Raw genomic sequence first — 18,566 nt, forward strand, 5'->3', positions numbered from 1 at the left:
TTTACAATGGTGTGCTAGCTTCTGCTTTACAACAAAGTGAATCAGTTACACATATACATATGTTGCCATATCTCTGTGGCTTCTTAAAGTTTGGGAGACTTTTTCTTAAATTTGTTAGTGAGTTCCCACCCTTCTCCCCAGAGTTGGAGTAGTGGGGAGAAAGGAAAGTGAAAAAGTCAGATCCTTACTTTGGATAACATACTTGTTGTTATTATAGGTCCTGTACTACCAATTTATTCGCAGAGGTTTATGTAAAAGTCGGTGGAAGCACTGTTGTAGAAATTAACCTGTGCCCTTTGGTGGAAAGACTCTTCTTGATATGCCTTTTATTTTTCACTTGCCTCCATAGGCCAGTAGTAGGAGTTCTTCTCGGGAACAGGAGCTGGCCTTTAGGTCTTACGTGCTGGTTGAGTCAGTCTGCAAAAATCTTCAGACCCTGGCTATGGCAGTGGCTTCTCAGAATGCTGTGTTGTTGGAAGGACCAATTGGATGTGGGAAAACTTCCTTAGTTGAACATTTAGCTGCAATGACAGGTAGAAGGAAGCCCCCTCAGCTTCTCAAAGTCCAGCTTGGAGATCAGACTGACAGTAAGGTAAGTAAGAAATGGCAGATTTTGGTTGGTGAGCATACTTGTGAATATTTGCATTAAAATATTGTTTTTGCTAAGAGAATATGAGAATAGTTATTGGTCTTCCTCATAACTGAGGGGACCACGCTGTAAAACCTCAGGTACCTGTTATAACCCTGTGGAAGTTTAATGGAACTAATCGCAGGATGTAGCATTGGCTCCTCAGGTGTGTGGCTTCAGTAATTACTTTGTCTTCTTTTTGCAGATGCTGTTGGGAATGTATCGCTGCACAGATGTCCCAGGAGAGTTTGTGTGGCAGCCTGGCACCCTGACACAGGCAGCCACAAATGGACACTGGATCCTTCTGGAGGATATTGACTATGCCCCCTTGGACGTGGTATGTCACCTCCCTAGTAACTCGCTAATTTCTTGTCTTTGAAGAGAATGAGAATTGTGTTAATAGTGATTCTGGGGGATTATTTAAACAACATAGGTATTTCATTAGAGATGGTATGTTGGTTACCTACCTAATCTGGTTTGAGTTCTTGGATTACTGGGCTGATCTCTTGTTTGATAGAAAATTATTAAAATTCTGCTGTACTGTTTCCTTTAATAGTTGAATATGTGATCAATTTCACAGTAGTTTTTTTTCCTCCTTTAGTTGAAAATGTGACCAATTTCACAGACTTTCCGAGAATAGGCTTGGTGGGAAACATCTTAAGCCATGCTGCATATACATGGAGAACTTGGAGACCCAGCTCCCTAGCTATGGCATTTGTAGAGCAGTGGGCTGAGGACAGATGAAAGAAGAGATGATATAATAAGAGCCTGCTTGTCTTTGTTCCATTAAGGGAAATAAACTGGATGTATATTTTTGACTTCAAAAAGATCACTTTTATATGTGTGTAAAATTTAGCTATGGAGGCAGTCCATGTTTCTTCTGTATTCTGTAAACTATGACCAAAAAAATGTATTGCAGAATGAAAAAAAATCTTCCTTTGGGTAGATTTTCCTGAGATTGGTTTTAATTTTCTTTTACCATGAACCCTAAAGCTACCTGTATATGGACTTTCCCCTCTTGGATTGGAGAGAGAGAGGAGACAGAGAGGGGGGAGGGGGAAGGAGAGGTGGGAAAGGTCTTTAGGTTTAGGGAAATGTATGGGGAAGGAGGGGCTATAAATATGTGTGTGTCTTATGACACACACATATTTTAGAGTCTAGTGAGGTAAAGATGTAATGGGGTTATTGGCTTAGTTTGACCACCATGTTCTAAGATTTTAATGCTCAGTTTTATAGGGCTGGAAACTCAGATTTCTTAAGAAGCCCAGAGCCAAGGATGACTACTACCAATGAGACTTAAAAATAAAACTGAATTATAAACTGCAAGGCCAACTTAAAAGTATTTGTTGAGTCTTAGCGCTTTCTATAGCTCTCTTTCCTGGGCAGTTTTTTTCAGACATCAGGGTACCTGGGAAGTCATTAGGGTTATGAATCATAGAATTTGAGCCAAATAAGGTAGATGAACATAAGGGATATTCCATTCAGGTCATGATGAAGCCTAGGGATCTATCCCTTTGCCATAGCCAAGTACATTCTTTGATGACCAAGTCCAGATTTCAAGACCAAACTGTTAGTTTCTGTCTTGATCTTCCTTGGGCAACGTCTGGTAAACATCAGAAAATTCTTGTACTTTGAGTTCCATTTTGTGTAGACCATCCCCCTTCTGTTACTATCAATACATTTGGTTCCAGAGGGTATGCTGTTCAGTTGATTTAAACTTCATCATCATTATAGTGAAGTTGTGTTTATTTTAAAACATACCTGGACCCTTGATTATTATTTTGTTATTTCCAGAACTTCTCAGCTAATTGCTAACTAATTACTATTTTAAGGTAGCTTTTATAGATCTCATTCAGAAGGGTTGTCTTTTGTTTCAAGTTTCGGAGTTATCTTGGAGTTGCCCCTATAATATTTTTCCTTTCATCTCCTAGCCATGTATGAAATAAGGATGCTTAATAAAATTACCTTGATATTTTAGAACCTTCTTCCTTGGCTCTTTGTTCTTCTTACTGTTTTTTTTTTTCCTCAAACTTCTATAAACTCACATCCCCTAGACCTATATGTCTAGTCCATACTTTTCTTGAAAAATCTCTACTTGGATGTTCCTTAGCAGGTACAGGTTCAGGATGTTCAAAATGAACCTTATCTGCTCTTTCCTGCAACAGCCTTTCCTGCCACATGGTTACCAAGCCAGAACTTTGATGTGTCTCCTTCCTCTAGTCCCCCATTCACTTAGTCTGATATTGCTTAGTACTTTTTCCTTATCTCTTTTTCTGTTCCCTCCTAGCCCACTGCCTTAGCACAGGCCTTCTTATTTTTATCTATCTGTCTATCTAATCTATCCTGCCATCTTACCTTTGTTACCTGAATGGTGTCCTTTTTCGCTTCTTTCCCTCCAGTCTGGCTCTCTTTTAGTTTATCTTCCATATTGTTGCACAGTTCATTTTCTAAAGTAAAAAATAGGTTTTTCTCCAGACTAAAATCCTCTCAACAACTTCATGAAAAAAATTCAAACTCCTTAGCTCAGCACAGAAGGCCTTTTATCATTTATCTCTAAGCCTAGTATTTTTCCACTACTTCATATGCATGTTCTGCCCTAACCATAAGAGTCCTCTCATGCCATGCTCTTAGGCATATACATTTTTATCCATTTGAATATTTTTGCCTAGAGTAAATGTGCCATTGCTCTCCCAACAAACCAGGCTGATTCCTCTTCATACTTTCAGACTCAGTGAATATCATTACCTCTAGAATGGCTTCACTGCCCTGCTTCTAAACTACTCCACACTGATCTACAGCCACCCTCTGTCTTCACGTATCATTTTGTACACCCCTTGGGGGTCACACCGATCATGCTGTATGGTAGTTTGCATGGCTGTCTCCCGTCAGACTCTAGGCTGTAAAGCCTCAGTCACGTCTGGATTTTTCCTGTCTTGCTTGATTCTGGTCCATAGTAGGCACTCAGTGAATGCTGAATGAATAAGTTGCTCTGCTGGAGTGTAGGTGGCTCCAGTATTCCCACCTGGCATTTGACCCCAGTTCATGCTGTGAGAAGTAGGGTTTCCTTTAAGGACGTGTTCATCATTTGGCGAGAGGGTTTTTTTGCTTTCTTGTTTGTTACTTCTGTCTTAATAGCTTTATCACTGGGGTTTTGTGATTTAGGTTTCCGTGCTGATCCCTCTCTTGGAGAATGGAGAGCTCTTGATTCCTGGCCAAGGTGACTGTCTGAAAGTGGCTCCTGGATTTCAGTTCTTTGCAACCAGGAGGTATGTCCCATTAACCCTTCTATTCCCACGATGGAGCCTCTTCCTAAGTCCACATGCTAGAGTGCTGAGTACAAAAGTCTTGGAATAGAGTTCTCTGGGCCCATTTTAAGCAAGGTTAGTTAGCAGTGATGATAGATTCAACATTCTTATTCCTGACTTTTTTTTTTTAAATTAATTAATTTAATTTATTTTTGGCTGTGTTGGGTATTCATTCCTGCACGCAGGCTTTCTCTAGTTGGAGTGAGCGGGGGCTACTCTTTGTTGCAGTGCGCAGCTTCTTACTGTGGTGGCTTCTCTTGTTGTGGAGCATGGGCTCTAGGCACACGGGCTTCAGTAGTTGCAGCTCGCAGGCTCAGTAGTTGTGGCTTGTGGGCTCTAGAGCACAGGTTCAGTAGTTGTGACACACGGGCTTAGTTGCTCCGCGGCATGTGGGATCTTCCTGGACCAGAGATCGAACCCGTGTCCCCTGCATTGGCAGGCAGATTCTCAACCACTGCGCCACCAGGGAAGCCCCTTCCTGACTATTTTTAATGGAGATAATTAATTTAGAAAGTAAAAGTGGTTCTTTTTTCCCCCACTTAAAAATAAGTAACCAGTCTTAAAAAACTTTGTCTTGTTTTCATGCTTTCAAACATAATCAGAGATGAGACTGTTTTCAGATAGCCCTGGGTTTGAGTCCTGACACTGGCACTTTACCTGTGTGTACCTTGCTTGACTGATTGTGATGGGGCCAATAACACCTGCTTTACAACTTGGTGTAAGTTATGAAGGTTAGGTGAAGTGACTAAAGACCTGTCACATAGTAAGTGCCCAGCCATGATGGTGATGATGATGAAGCCATGTAGACTTAAGGCATTTAAAAAAATAAATTGAATATAAGCATCAACAAAGGAATAAAACCTAAGCAAACTTAGTATATGTCCCTATCTACTTTTTAAAATAATGTGAAGGCAGTGGTTTATTTTCTACTACTTGTCTATAACTGTACAGCTTCTCTAAGGTCTTAAAATGCCCAAGAGTGAAAATAATGCCACATTGTATTTAGTGATTATATTACTGTTTACTGTACCTCTGTGAACATTCACTTCCAGATGGAATGCAGAGCTAACAGTTCTAAGGAAGACCTTGCTAGGCCCTGTTAGTTTTAATAGACCCTGATTTTATTCACAGCGATGGTGAAGTTCTTTCCTGCTAGATACATTTCCCAGAAGGTCCTGGGACATCATAGAAGTATGCCACACAAACTTGAGTTCAGTTCTTGGCTTTGCCATTGTAGTCATAGTTGAGTGAGCGAGGGACATTACTCTCCTTCTCTTCCTTACAGTTAGAAGAAAAGAAGGGCATCATCCCCTCAGGGCAGTTGTTGTGAAGATAAAATTACATGGCTTAGGTGTAAGCCCATGGCTTGCCCAGAGTATGTGTTTAATGAATATTCCTTCTCTTCTGGGCATTTTAAATAATTTTAGGTACTGTCACTTTTGGTAATAAGCAGTGAACTTATTTTTAGTGCTATTGGTCTTGGATTAGGTTTTCTTTTTCCTGAAGTTATGTCTTAAGGAAAAGAAACATGTTGTTGAGTTCAAAACGCCTAATAGGATCATTTGCAGTGATATGAAAATAACTTGGTTAAAGCCCTATTACTCCCCCTAGGAAGATAGTCAAACCTGGCTTGGTGGCAGCCTTTCATTGTCATCCTCCCTATAAGCCCAGCATAGTGCTGTCTGGCACCAGAAGGAACTGTGAGTTTTACTCAGATGTGAGATAACATCTAGCAAGGGATAACCAGGGGCATAATTCAAGATTAAAATTGGGAATTTTGTGTGACTCTGTTTTTCATTCTGAAATACAGACTCTTGAGCTGTGGAGGAAATTGGTATCGACCGCTAAATAGTCATGCTACTCTACTAGACAAATACTGGACCAAAATTTACCTGGATAACATGGATAAGACAGAACTGAATGAGGTATGAGGTTATTTGAAAGTATCAATGCTTTTCTTTCTTACTCTTCATTATTAAAAGTGTCAGACTTAACATGTAAACAGAGGAAATAGCCCAATGAGTCACCAAAATACTCGTCACTCTAAATTTAACAGTTAATATGCTGACATTTTATTGTATTAATTTCATCTACTAGTTTTTATTTGCTAATATATTTGAAAGCAAACCTCATAGCATTTCACCCTTAAATACTTTCATGCATCTCTAAGGGCATTTCCATATATAACTGCAATGATTATTATACCCAATAAAATGAATAGTAATTCGTCAGTAGCACTTAATTCTCAGACCATGTTTAAGTTTCTCCAGTTGTCCCCAGAGGATCTTTTTTATACTAAGTTGTTTTGTAACTAATATCTTTCACACTTAACAACTTCATGTACATTTTGATCTGGGTATTAATGAAAATTGAGATGACTTATTTTAAAGGTTTTATACATCGATTTACTTTGTAGTATCTCTGGTTCTCTGTGATCACTAAGAGGTGTGCCTTACTTTACCCTGTCAACCTCCTGTCTCCCCTTGGATCTACCTCCTCACTTGGGAAGTGTCCCGACTTCCAACGTTTCATCTTGGAGAGCAGCAAATAAAGCATGGTCAGTGATCATTCAGTCATGGCAGGGATGCTTTCCTCTTTCTTGGTATAAGTTTTTAGATAAATAAGTGGCACCAGACACTTTTCAAATATTTTATCTAGCATTTAGGTATTTACTAGCAGAGGGGTTTTCAGAGTTTACCGATTACTGGGTAAACCTTGATAGTATAATCTCTAAGAAGCCTTGCCTTGATGGTGTGATTTTATAACTCTACAGCCTGTTTTACACTTGTGAATTTCTTATCTCACTCTAGTTCCCAGTTGTGTATTTGTGTGTCCTGTATGTCTTTCTTTTCCCCTCTTGCCGCCCTCAACTATAAGCTCCTCCAGTAACTTAACTCAGCTTTGGTGTCCCCAGCATCCACTCCATGCCTGGCATTTTGTAAACGTTTGTTGTATTGCTCTGTCGTAATGCTCCTCTTTCTTTTGCTGTTGCAGACCTTTAAATGTTTTGTTTTCAGACTTAAATTGTGAATCTTTCCTTTAAAGGAGAGGGCTGAAGTTCACATTTAGGTGTAATTTATTGGGGATTGAGAGAATGAGGAGAATATTTGACAGCCACTCTGTTCTTACTGTATTCTGTGCTTGGAGGATAGGCCAGAACTCCTCCTTCCACCCCTGCCTTGATCAGCAGTGGGTCACTCTGCTCACCGGAAGTGCCACAGGAGCACGCACCTCCTCGCTTCGGTGACCTAGGTCATATTTAGGTAGCTGACTTTGAGAAGCTCACCGGTTATTTTTAAGCTTCTGGGCTTACTAATCCTAATAACACTCTCCTAAATAAATGACTGGTAGCTAAAAACCTTGTGTGTATTACTTAGGAAATAAAATAATCTCCTATGCCGACCTCACAGGGAACACAAGGAACTGCATTTCTGTTGCTGCCAACCGCAGCCGTCTTATGCTTAGAAAGACTGGCTTTGACTTCTTGCTGAAATATCAAATTACACTTCGAAAAACAAGCTCTTTACATAATGCTAGTCTCATACCTAGTAAGTGCCGGGAACTTACCCCTAGCAGTTTCTCACACCTTGTCTTCCCCATAAACCTTGAATGTGCCCTGATGCCTCATGTGCTGGCAGCAGAGATGGCCTGCTTTCTCTGCGGCAGTCCCCTCTCACAGTCACCAGCAACCTCTGCCAGGTGCCTCTCCTGCTCTGTGAAACCTTCCCAGGTCTCCCAACCAGGGCTGACCATGCTGTCCTTTGGGCTGCAAGCTTGCTTTTGCTTTCATATCTGCTTCTTATATTAGGGGGAGTTTCTCGAGGACGGGTTCCATTCCTTATTTTGTTTTGTTTCTCTGTCCCTGGAATAGTGCCTGCTACAAAGTAGGTACTTAATAAATGCTTATTAAAGGACTGAATCTCCAAAATACATATCAAATTGATAACCATATCATGTTAGATTAGTTTATTATGTGATACTGTGTTTAAATTTTGACATTCATGTTAATAACAAAAGATGTTTTTTGACTAAGGTAGAAAATGACTAATTGGTTGGTACATATAAATCTCTATTCAGAACTTTTTTTCCAAATAACTGAGCCCTTACTAAAGTGTTAAACCTAACAGAAATTTTTTTCAAGTAAAAACAGCTTTTTTTTTCACCTTGATCATAAATATACATGCTCATATGATGGAATTACTACTCAGCAATAAAATAGAATGAACTACTGATACATACAGTAATGTCTGGACGAATTTCAAAAACGTTTTGCTGAGTAAGAGAAACCGAACTACACACTACATCCCATATGATTCCGTGTATATGATAGATATGAAAGCAAAACTGTAGAGATCTGAATCAGGTGCAGGATTCCAGGGACGGGGATGTGGAGGAAGGGAGTGATGACAAAAGGGAACTTTTTGTTTTAGGGGTGATGGAAATAAGTCTATATTTTGTTTATGGTAGCCAAGGTCCACAAACATATGGGCAATTTTGAAAATGTTCCCTCCGTACACAAAAAATGTATATTCTGTATTTGAAAGATCCACATGTGTATCCATTAAATTGAATTTGTTGATTTTATTAGTCTCTTTTTCTGTCCTTAAATTTTAATACATCTGAAATATGTTTTCAATAATATTTGTTGTAAAATCCTCCATTTAAAAAAAAAAAAGTATGAAGAAATAAAAATCTATGAGATCTACCACTTGATGACACCGGTAAAAGATCTTAGTGGACCTTACAACTTTAATATATACAAAATATATTAATATTTCATATATAAATTGGAATTGTGGTATACTTCTCAATTTAAATGTATTAGGGTGTAATATTTCTAATATATATACATGATATTTTTCTTCCTTCTCAAGTAGACTTGACTTAGCAAATCCATACCATAAAAGCGTTGAACCAATATTATGGGCACCAAGTATTATACTGCACAAAATTCTTAATAGTTATCAAAGTGAATTGGACTAGATCTTTTGCTTGTTAAATTCTGTTGTCTGATAAAAACTACTTTTTATCAGGACTTAACACTAGCTCCTTTTACTGTGATTTGCTTTAAAAAACTTTCCTTTTCCCATTAACTGCCAATTATTTGCTTTTGTCTGAGAAATGACTTAATGACTGTACTAGAATTGTGTTTAAAAAAATTAGAGTACATATTACTTGAAGGATCCTTCAACGAGTAAGTGCCTGGGACTTGGATGACTATGTTGCTTGAGACCCCTTTCCCATCTAGCTTCTACACCCTAAGCTGTGTGATAGGTGGTGAGATTGCCAGATAACTGAGTTCTGGGCAGGAAAAAGTCATGGTCTTTGAGGGGTTGGAGGTATGGGTGAGGGTGGAAGTTATTATACTTGGTAAAGATGACAGATTTCTTACAAAAATTCATTTTTGGTTGACTAGTGTCAGCAGCAGTTTATGTGTGCTTTTAAAAATCACTCTGTCTGCTGCTAAATTTTCTTTGCTTTTTTTTCTTCCTCTGTCAGGTTCTTCAAAATAGATATCCCAGCTTATCGGTAGCAACCGATCACCTGCTTGACATTTATATCCAGCTTACTGGAGAGAAACATCACCCTCTGAGTGATAGTTCCGTTGGAGGGGAACAGGCACCCGAGGAAGTTTCAGAAGCCAGATGGGAACACAAAAGACTAAGCCTTGAGGGGAGAGAATTGTCTCTCAGGTACTGGGCTGAACGCTTTTGAGTTGGTACTTTAAAAACTGCTTCCCTCAGAAGTTCTTAGCAGCTAGAACTGAATGGTTACAAGAAATCAGGTTTTGAAATGAGACGTTTGGGCTGCTTCATAGTGTTCAGTCCCTTTTTGAGATCTATAGTTACTGAATGGGAAGGCTTATGAAGGTAACATTATGTTAACTTTAACAAATAACTTTTTTCTTCCAGTTTTGTTGAGATGTAATTGACACAGAGCACTGTATAAGTTTATGGCATATAGCATAATGATTACATACATCATGAAATGATCACTGCAGTAAGTTCAGTGAGCGTCCATCATCTCATAGGTACAAAATTAAAGAAACAGTAAAAAAAAATTTTTTTTTTCTTGTGATGAGAACTCTTAACAACTTTTCATATATAACATACAGCAGCGTTAATTGTACTTATCATGTTGTACGTTATATCCCTAGGACTTACTTATAACTGGAAGTTTAGCAAATAACTTTAAAAGCCAAAGTTGGGAATAGTTACTGACATAGCTCTTTCACTGGATGTCCTTTTGTGACACTTGGGGTCTTAAATAAAAGACTCTTGGGTTTTGCTCTGTATAGTGAGTTCCATGCCTCTGCGCTTCGTTCGCAGTGGTTGACTTGCCCTTTGAGAAATGAGAATTAGGTGTGGGCAACTCCCCTCAGTTTGGTCTGAGAATTAATTGCTCCCTGTCTCCTGCTACCTTGTCTGGCATGGATGGAGAGAAGTGAGTTCTAGGTCACTTCCTGGTAGGATAGGGACTGGGACCACTCATTCTTTTTCCTGACACTGTTTATCTTCAGTGGCCAGAAAAAAAGGAGAGTCTTTGTTGTCAGATGTTCCCAGACCTAAGTAAGCTCTGATGCCTTTGATGTCTTTGGCCTATGGTCTTTTATTTCTTACCCCCTGCCCCCCTTTTTTTAAAGGGATCTACTGAATTGGTGTAATAGGATTGCCCACAGCTTTGACAGTCTGTCTTCATCAGCATCATTAAATATTTTTCAAGAGGTAAGATACAGTCTTCCTGCTTGTTTCTCTGTGCTCTTTAAGGCTGTTGATTTCCACTGTTATTTTCTGTGTCTTGACTGCTATCAAAAAGTTCTTCTTTTGTGTAGGTACCGTTTATTATCCTTAGCTAGTTAAAACTGAACTAATGTTGCCTTAAAACTAATTGGGCATAATAAATGTTTTGTGGTTTTTGAAACAGGTTACTACTAATTTCAAATAAGTATAGTTTGAATTAGAGTAAAACAGATACAGTACTGAAATTAAAGCTTAAATGAAAAGAAAGTCTCCCAGGTGATAATACTGTTATAAAATATAAAGTGTTTCTAAGATCTTTAGTATTTATTTCTATATATAATTTCTTTGTCTATTTGATAGATTTATATTTGTCTTATCCCACCACTAGCCTCAGTAGGGCCTTTTTAACTTTAGTCCAGAGAAATTTATGTCGGGTTTGTAAAGTACATCCTTGTGTGCTGGACGTGGGGACAAAATGTGTTGCGTGGGAGGGAAGCCCTATTGAATTGTAGCTCTGCCACATTCAGTAGAACAGAGAGAGACTTATTCCCGCCTGCTTAAGAATAAAGTGATGCTGCCTGAAGATCTCTGGGCTGTTAAAACATTAACCCATTTTGACTATAGAGTGTTCTGGTTTCTGTCAGCTAGGACTGAGGAGAGAATAGTGACCCATTTTGGTTAGCAGTTTCTCTCTGTGTTTGGTTAACTTACTTTGAGTAGAAAGAACCCACATTTGGAGCACCCACTTAAGCCGGCTGAACTCTGAAGTGCTGTGTGCCAGTCCTTTAATCCTCTTCTCTCCATTGAAATTTCCTTTCCATTCTCCTACATTTCTCATCTTTCTTACAGGTAACCTTGTTTTGTACTTTTCTTTATTTTATTTCTAAAAATTTATTTTGTTTATTTATTTTTGGCTGCATTGGGTCTTTGTTGCTGTGCGTGGGCTTTCTCTAGTTGTGGTGAACAGGGGCTGCTCTTCGTTGCGGTGCGCGGGCTTCTCATTGCAGTGGCTTCTCTTGTTGCAGAGCACGGGCTCTAGGCGCCCGGGCTTCAGGAGTTGTGGCTCGCGGGCTCTGGAACGCAGGCTCAGTAGTCGTGGCGTGCGGGGTTAATTGCTCCGCGGCATGTGGGATCTTCCCGGACCAGGAATCGATCACGTGTCCCCTGCACTGGCAGGTGGATTCTCAACCACTGCGCCACCAGGGAAGCCCCCCCAGTACTGTTAATACCCTGATGTATCTCCTTCCACATCCTCTTCTATGCGAATGGGATTAAGAACTTTTTTACTGTATCAGAACCTTCCCCCCCACCCCACACATACCGTTGAAGAGATCAGGCCAGTTGTTTTACAGAATGTTTCACCTTCTGGCTTTATCTGGTTGCTTCTTCACTGCTTTGACACCAACTGGTGTCCTGCAATTGAGTTCAGTTTTGATACTGACTACGTGGAGTTAGTGTAGACCCCACAGGTTCAACGGCTCAGTCCTCCTCAAAGCTGCCCCACTTTAGACTCTAGCTGCAAGTCTCAGACGCCCACCCACACTTAGGACCTATCAGCTGTAAATTCAGGGGTTCCCACAACCTCCTCAGGTACAGTAATCACCTCACAGAACTCATTGGAAGCTCTGTACTCACCATACAGGTCACAGTTTTGTTTTTTGTTTTTTTTTTTTTTTTTTGGCTGTGTTGGGTCTTTGTTTCTGTGCGAGGGCTTTCTCTAGTTGCGGCAAGTGGGGGCCACTCTTCTTCGCGGTGCGGAGGCCTCTCACTATTGCGGCCTCTCTTGTTGCGGAGCACAGGCTCCAGACACGCGGGCTCAGTAGTTGTGGCTCACGGGCCCAGTTGCTCCGTGGCATGTGGGATCTTCCCAGACCAGGGCTCGAACCCTTGTCCCCTACATTGGCAGGCAGATTCTCAACCACTGCGCCACCAGGGAAGCCCCAGGTCACAGTTTTATTATAAAAAATATAGCTCAAGAACAGTCAAATGGAAGAGACACATAGGGCAAGGTTTCAGGAGTCTGAGCACAGGCACTCCTGTGGAGTCAGGGTATGCCACCTTCCTGGTACATCACTTTGTCACCAACCAGAAGCTCTCTAAGCTTTGGATGTCCAGTGTTTATTGGGCTATTATTCTGACATTGGCTATTCGATTGAACTCGGTCTCCATCCCCTCCCCTCCTCCAGAGGTTGGAGATGGAGCTGGAAGTTTCAACCCTTGGTCTTTCTGGTCTGGCCATTTCCTGTCTTAAATTATCTAAGGGCCCATCAAGAGTTACCTTGCTTAGCATAATAAACCTGGTAAGGTCCATAAGGGCGCTAGTAAATAACAAAAGACACTCCTTACTCCTGGTAATTCCAAGAATTTTTGAAGCTCTGTGTAAGGAATTAGGGACAAAACTAGATACATTCTTTTTTAAATGCTTACATGAAGCTTACTGATATATTACACTTGGTGGCAGTAGAACCAGATATATTCTTTGTTTTGCCATACTCGTGTCCTTTCCCTTGTCATTTTATCTGTCTTTCTTGTAAATAGAAGTTTAACAAAATGCTTGATGTATGGAAATGCAGCTTTTGGGGGGGGTAGAATCCATTTGGTGGTGATACATACTTTATATTTCATTATAGCAGAAGACATGTATCTTGTTGGCCTATCAATAGTTGCTAAGATTAAGTACTGGGTTAGGGTAATGACAGTGTAATCCCTTTATTGCACACCAGGAGTCTCCCTTTACATCTAGAAAGTAATCTTTTGGTGTTACCTCCACTGTCTGGAAGTTGTTTCCCCCCACAGAACCATATACCCAAGGATTAATGCTAATTGCTATTATTACCTGAATTTTGGATTTGCAAACTGAGGCGTTTGTGTGTGCTTTCCTAATTAACCGGTATTTTGATAGTAAAGCCTTCACATTTTTTGGTGTCCTGTCTCTGTTATGGTAAGGTTCTTTGAGTCTAGGGTTGGTACTTTATTTGTATTCTCCTTAGTCTTACTTGCAGAAAAGTTCTGCTGGATTTTATGTTCCTCCCTTTTGTGGCCTGGATAGTGATGCTCTGTTATTAATGTATTATTTTAAAAATCAGTTGGCATTTACCTTGGTTATTTTAATAGGCTCTGGACTGTTTCACAGCAATGCTTTCTAAGCAGACAAGCAAACTGAAAATGGCAGAAGTCATTGGAAGCAAATTGAACATTTCCAAGAAAAAGGTATGTAATGTTGTTTTTACTTCCCTCTTGAAAGGAAGCTGGGATATTTAGCTTAATTGCTGATCTCTGGTCCTTACCTGGAACAGCTTTTGCAAATAACAGCCTCCTCTGTCAGAGTTGGTAGTTTCATCGCTGCCTCTCATGAGCATAAAGCTCACTGTCTCCTGGATAAGTAGTTCTCCCTGTGAGCCGCCTTGCATCCTTTTTCACACGCACGCCTTTTTCTCCAGTGCTTAAGGAGCATGTTATTCTGTAGGTTGTGGACTCAGGACTGGAACCATGTCTTAGTAACACCTTTGTCTGTAGTTCTGTGCACAATTAGATTTTTTCCAACTTTTTTTTTTTTTTTTTTACTTATTTATTTTTGGCTGCGTTGGGTCTTCATTGCTGCGTGCAGCCTTTCTAGTTGCGGCGAGCGGGGGCTACTCTTCGTTGCGGTGCGCGGGCTTCTCATTGCGGTGGCTTTTCTTGCTGTGGAGCACGGGCTCTAGGGTGTGCGGGCTTCAGTAGTTGTGGCGCACGGGCTTCAGTAGTTGTGGCTCGCGGGCTCTAGAGCACAGGCTCAGTAGTTGTGGCACATGGGCTCAGTAGTTGTGGCACATGGGCTTAGTTGCTCCACGGCATGTGGGATCTTCCCGGACCAGGGCTCGAACCCGTGTCCCCTGCATTGGGAAGCAGATTCTTAACCACTACGCCACCAGGGAAGTCCCTTTCCAACTTTTTATAGTTAATATTTTCAAACATCAAAAAAGTTGAAAAGTATTAGTGAACACCTGTATACCCACTACTTAGGTTCACTGCTGATACTGTTAATATTTGCCTTTCCTGTTTTATATCAAAATATGTACTTCTGGAGGAGAGAGCCTTTCGGCAATGGTGTTGGTAGCTGGAGAAATGTCTGGGGCTCATCTTGAGGCAGATATTTGGCGTTCCCAAGTGAATGATGACTCAAAAAAGCCTTAGTCAGGAACCGAGATGGTTAGAGGTGTTCCTTAGGTGTATGAAACTATCGGGATGGTTTTGGCTGCAGGTAACATAGCACCTACTAAAAGGGGCTGAAGTAATAAGTATGTTAATTATAGTAGACAAGAGAAATGAGACTACCATGACTGGCTTAGGTTGATCAATATTCAGCCCCTTTGGTTGAAGAGGGGTTTACCTTCCGTGGGCAATTTGCCCCTTTTACTCCTGCCCCAAACCCTGAGCGAAATCTGGGTTCTTTGGTTTAGCGATGAGGATAAGGCTGATGGGTACGTGTCCTGAGCCTCTGTCACAGCTTCTCTTTCTGCTTTGGCTGTCGTCAGATGTATCATGGTTTATTCAAGTGACTGTTTCCTGCATTATGTTAGAAATTTAAAGCAGAGGAAAGCATAGAGGAAGAAAAATTACTTTGGTTTTTTTCATATCTTTTAGGAGTAAAACTTTCTGTTCACTGTGTTCACTTCATATAGGTAGATAGAGGCTCATTTGAATGAATAAAAAGTACTATTACAGGGAAACATTCATGATCAGTGTTTTTAAAAACATATTAGAAACTTGGAGAATTTTAAAAAATATAATTAAAAACTAACTTACCTATCTTGGAAGCCCAAAAATGCCTCTTAGTAGAGGGCATGTTAGAGGAGCACAGTAAGCCTCACGGATGAGAAGTGTTTGAAGACCATGCAGAATTTTACTCGGGTAAAATCTTTCCCCTCCCATAGGCTGAATTCTTCTGTCAACTTTATAAACCAGAAATTGCGATCAACGAGCTAGATGTGCAAGTGGGTCGAGTGCGGCTTCTACGGAAACAAAGTGAGGCTGTCCACATACAGAGGTAAACAGGGTTCCAAACTGATCTGAGCACTGTGGGGTCGTTGGGAAATTGATAGAAGGAGTGTCTGGTCCAGCCCCTTATCTTTGAGTAAAACATGTCAGAACTGTGATCTCTCCAGTGTACTAGACAGTAAGGAGCAGTGATTTCCCAAAATGTCTTCTGTGAAGCTAGATGTTAATAGGTGGAGGAGGTGATGAGGGTCATTAGAGACTTGGGACTAGCAAAGGTGTATCTTTGATTTTATTCATTGTAGTGTATTTAGTGAAGTAAGCATCACCTAGAGGTCAGGCTTGGTCCTAACATTAGTCTGTTAATCCCTTGAGGGCTGGAATTGTATACGTTTCTGAGATTTATTAAAGTTATTTATTAAATATTTGCTATATGCCTAACGTTGTGCTGAGTGCCTTTTTGCATGTTTTCTCATGTAGTGGTTATAGTAAGCCTATGGATTAATGTGTGTGTTAGTGTCCTTAGGGCTCTCCTAACAAATTACCATAAACTTGATGGCCTAAAACAGCAGGCATTTATTCTCAGTTCTGAAGGCTGGAAGGCTGAAACCAAGGTGTTGGCGGGGCCACACTACCTCTGAAGACTCTTGCCTCTTCCTGGCTTCTGCTGGCTCCCAGCAATCTTTGGTGTTCCTTGCCTTGTAGCTGCATCAATCCAATCTCTGATGCCATTTTCATATGGTCTTCTTCCCTGTGTGTATTTCTTTGTGTCTCTAAATTTCTCTTTCTTTATAAGGACACCAGCCATTGGATTTAAGACTGACCCTTAAATCCAGTATGATACGATTTTAATCTTGTTATACCTGTAAAGAGCTTTTTTCCAAATAAAGTCACATTCACAGGTTCTCAGTAGACATGAATTTTGGGGGAACATAATTCAACCCACTACAGCTAGTAACTATTGTTATCCAGATTTTACAAGTTAGGAAACCGAGGCTAAGAGAGGTTAAGTAGTTTGCGCAAGATGACATAGGTAGTACAGATGTTTTATCTTGTTGGTGTTTTGAATTTCCAGAGCCTAGTGAAGTAGCAGTTATGTAAATGCTGCACGTATGTAGAATGAATGAATTCTGCAGTTCATATGTTGTAAGGACATCTGTTATAGCAGCGGTCCCCAACCTTTTTGGCATCAGGGACTGGTTTCGGGGAAGACACTTTTTCCACGAATGGGGTTGGCAGGGGGTAGTTTCGGGATGATTCAAGCACATTACATTTATTGTGTACTTTATTTCTATTATTATTACATTGTAATTTATAATGAAATAATTAATACAACTCACCATAATGCAGAATCAGTGGGAGCCCTGACCTTGTTTTCCTGCAACTAGATGGTCCCATCTGGGGGCGATGGGAGACAGTGACACCCGAAGTGTGTTGCTTATGTCCAGTCTAGTCCGTAAGGTGCAGTTTAATTGTCACTTGCCACTCACTGATAGGGTTTTGATATGAGTCTGCACGCAATCGATTTATTATGGTCTCTGTGCAGTCAAACCTCTCTGCTAATGATGATCTGTATTTGCAGCCGCTCCCCAGCGCTAGCATCACCGCCTCAGCTCCACCTCAGATCATCGGGCATTAGATTCTCATAAAGAGCGTGCAGCCTAGATACGTTGCATGCAGTTTACAGTAGGGTTCACCACACTCCTATGAGAATCTAATGCCGCCGCTGCCGCTGCTGACCTGACAGGAAGCGGAGCCCAGGTGGTAATGTGAGCGATGGGGAGCAGCTGTAAATACAAATGAAGCTTTGCTTGCCCGCCATTCACCTCCTGCTGTGTGACCCGGTTCCTAACAGGCCACGGACAGGTACCAGTTCATGGCCCAGGGGTTGGGGACCACTGTGTTATAACATGAAGACCGTCACTCTGAGTTGTCTCCTTCTTCTTGTTTGTTGAATCTGGGAAATCTGATTCCTCAAAATAACACAGAGAGAAGCTTGCAGCCTGTTCCTCCAACTGCTTACATACTTTCCCCTCCCCAGGGAGAAGCTCACCTTTGCTGCTACGAGGCCATCCTCTGTTCTTATTGAACAGCTCGCGGTGTGTGTTAGCAAAGGGGAGCCTGTGTTGCTGGTGGGAGAGACCGGGACTGGCAAAACCTCCACCGTCCAGTACTTGGCTCATATTACAGGTAACTCCTAGAGGGGAAGCACTCTGCCCCCAGACAACAAACATTTGACACTGACTGCCTTTTTATTATTTTTTTAAAAATATTTATTTATTTATTTGGCTGTGCCAGGTCTTAGTTGCGGCATGTGGGATCTTTTTAGTTGTGGCATGTGGGATCTGTAGTTGCGGCATGCAAACTCTTAGTTGTAGCGTGTGGGATCTAGATCCCTGACCAGGGATCGAACCCGGGCCCCCTGCATTGGAAGTACGGATTCTTAGCCACTGGATCATCAGGGAAGTCCCCTGACTGCCTTTTTAAAAAATAAAAAGTCCAAAGAATATTGGAATTTAAGAAGTGCCACCACTCCACTTGCCCTGGAGATAAGCACTGGAAATTTTTACCTTGGAAATAATGTATTCTTTCCCCCTGGAAATAACCACTGTTAACAGATTGGTATTAACTTTTTTCAGTTCTAATCTGTGGTCTTCAAATACATACAGATTTGGTTTTGTTTTGAAACAAACGGGATCATTCTCTATGTATTACGTTTGGTTAATAAGCAAATTGGACATCTTTAAAAACAGAACTGCCTCATTCCTATTCTGATGGCTAAATAATATTTCACACTGGATATTTATTTAGTTCTAATTCATAGACAAATATTTCACACTGGATATTTATTTAGTTCTAATTCATAGACAGACATTGACTTACTGAAGGGTTTTTTGTTGTTTTCAGTTACCTGATGCT

At 40.7% G+C, this 18,566-nt stretch overlaps 1 protein-coding gene across 1 annotated transcript in view; it reads left to right on the forward strand.

Moving 5' to 3' along the window:
- MDN1 (midasin AAA ATPase 1) overlaps nucleotides 1-18,566 on the forward strand; it is a 153,538-nt gene that overhangs the window by 22,596 nt on the left and 112,376 nt on the right. The window contains exons 6-14 of the mRNA XM_061206786.1: nucleotides 350-592; nucleotides 834-965; nucleotides 3,791-3,894; nucleotides 5,744-5,858; nucleotides 9,433-9,626; nucleotides 10,577-10,658; nucleotides 13,788-13,883; nucleotides 15,587-15,699; nucleotides 17,689-17,837. Of these exons, the coding sequence (XP_061062769.1) occupies nucleotides 350-592; nucleotides 834-965; nucleotides 3,791-3,894; nucleotides 5,744-5,858; nucleotides 9,433-9,626; nucleotides 10,577-10,658; nucleotides 13,788-13,883; nucleotides 15,587-15,699; nucleotides 17,689-17,837 (1,228 nt within the window). The remainder of the gene's footprint in view (nucleotides 1-349; nucleotides 593-833; nucleotides 966-3,790; nucleotides 3,895-5,743; nucleotides 5,859-9,432; nucleotides 9,627-10,576; nucleotides 10,659-13,787; nucleotides 13,884-15,586; nucleotides 15,700-17,688; nucleotides 17,838-18,566) is intronic.

The sequence above is a fragment of the Eubalaena glacialis genome, chromosome 12 (assembly GCF_028564815.1).
Source record: "Eubalaena glacialis isolate mEubGla1 chromosome 12, mEubGla1.1.hap2.+ XY, whole genome shotgun sequence".
Lineage (NCBI taxonomy): Eukaryota > Metazoa > Chordata > Mammalia > Artiodactyla > Balaenidae > Eubalaena > Eubalaena glacialis.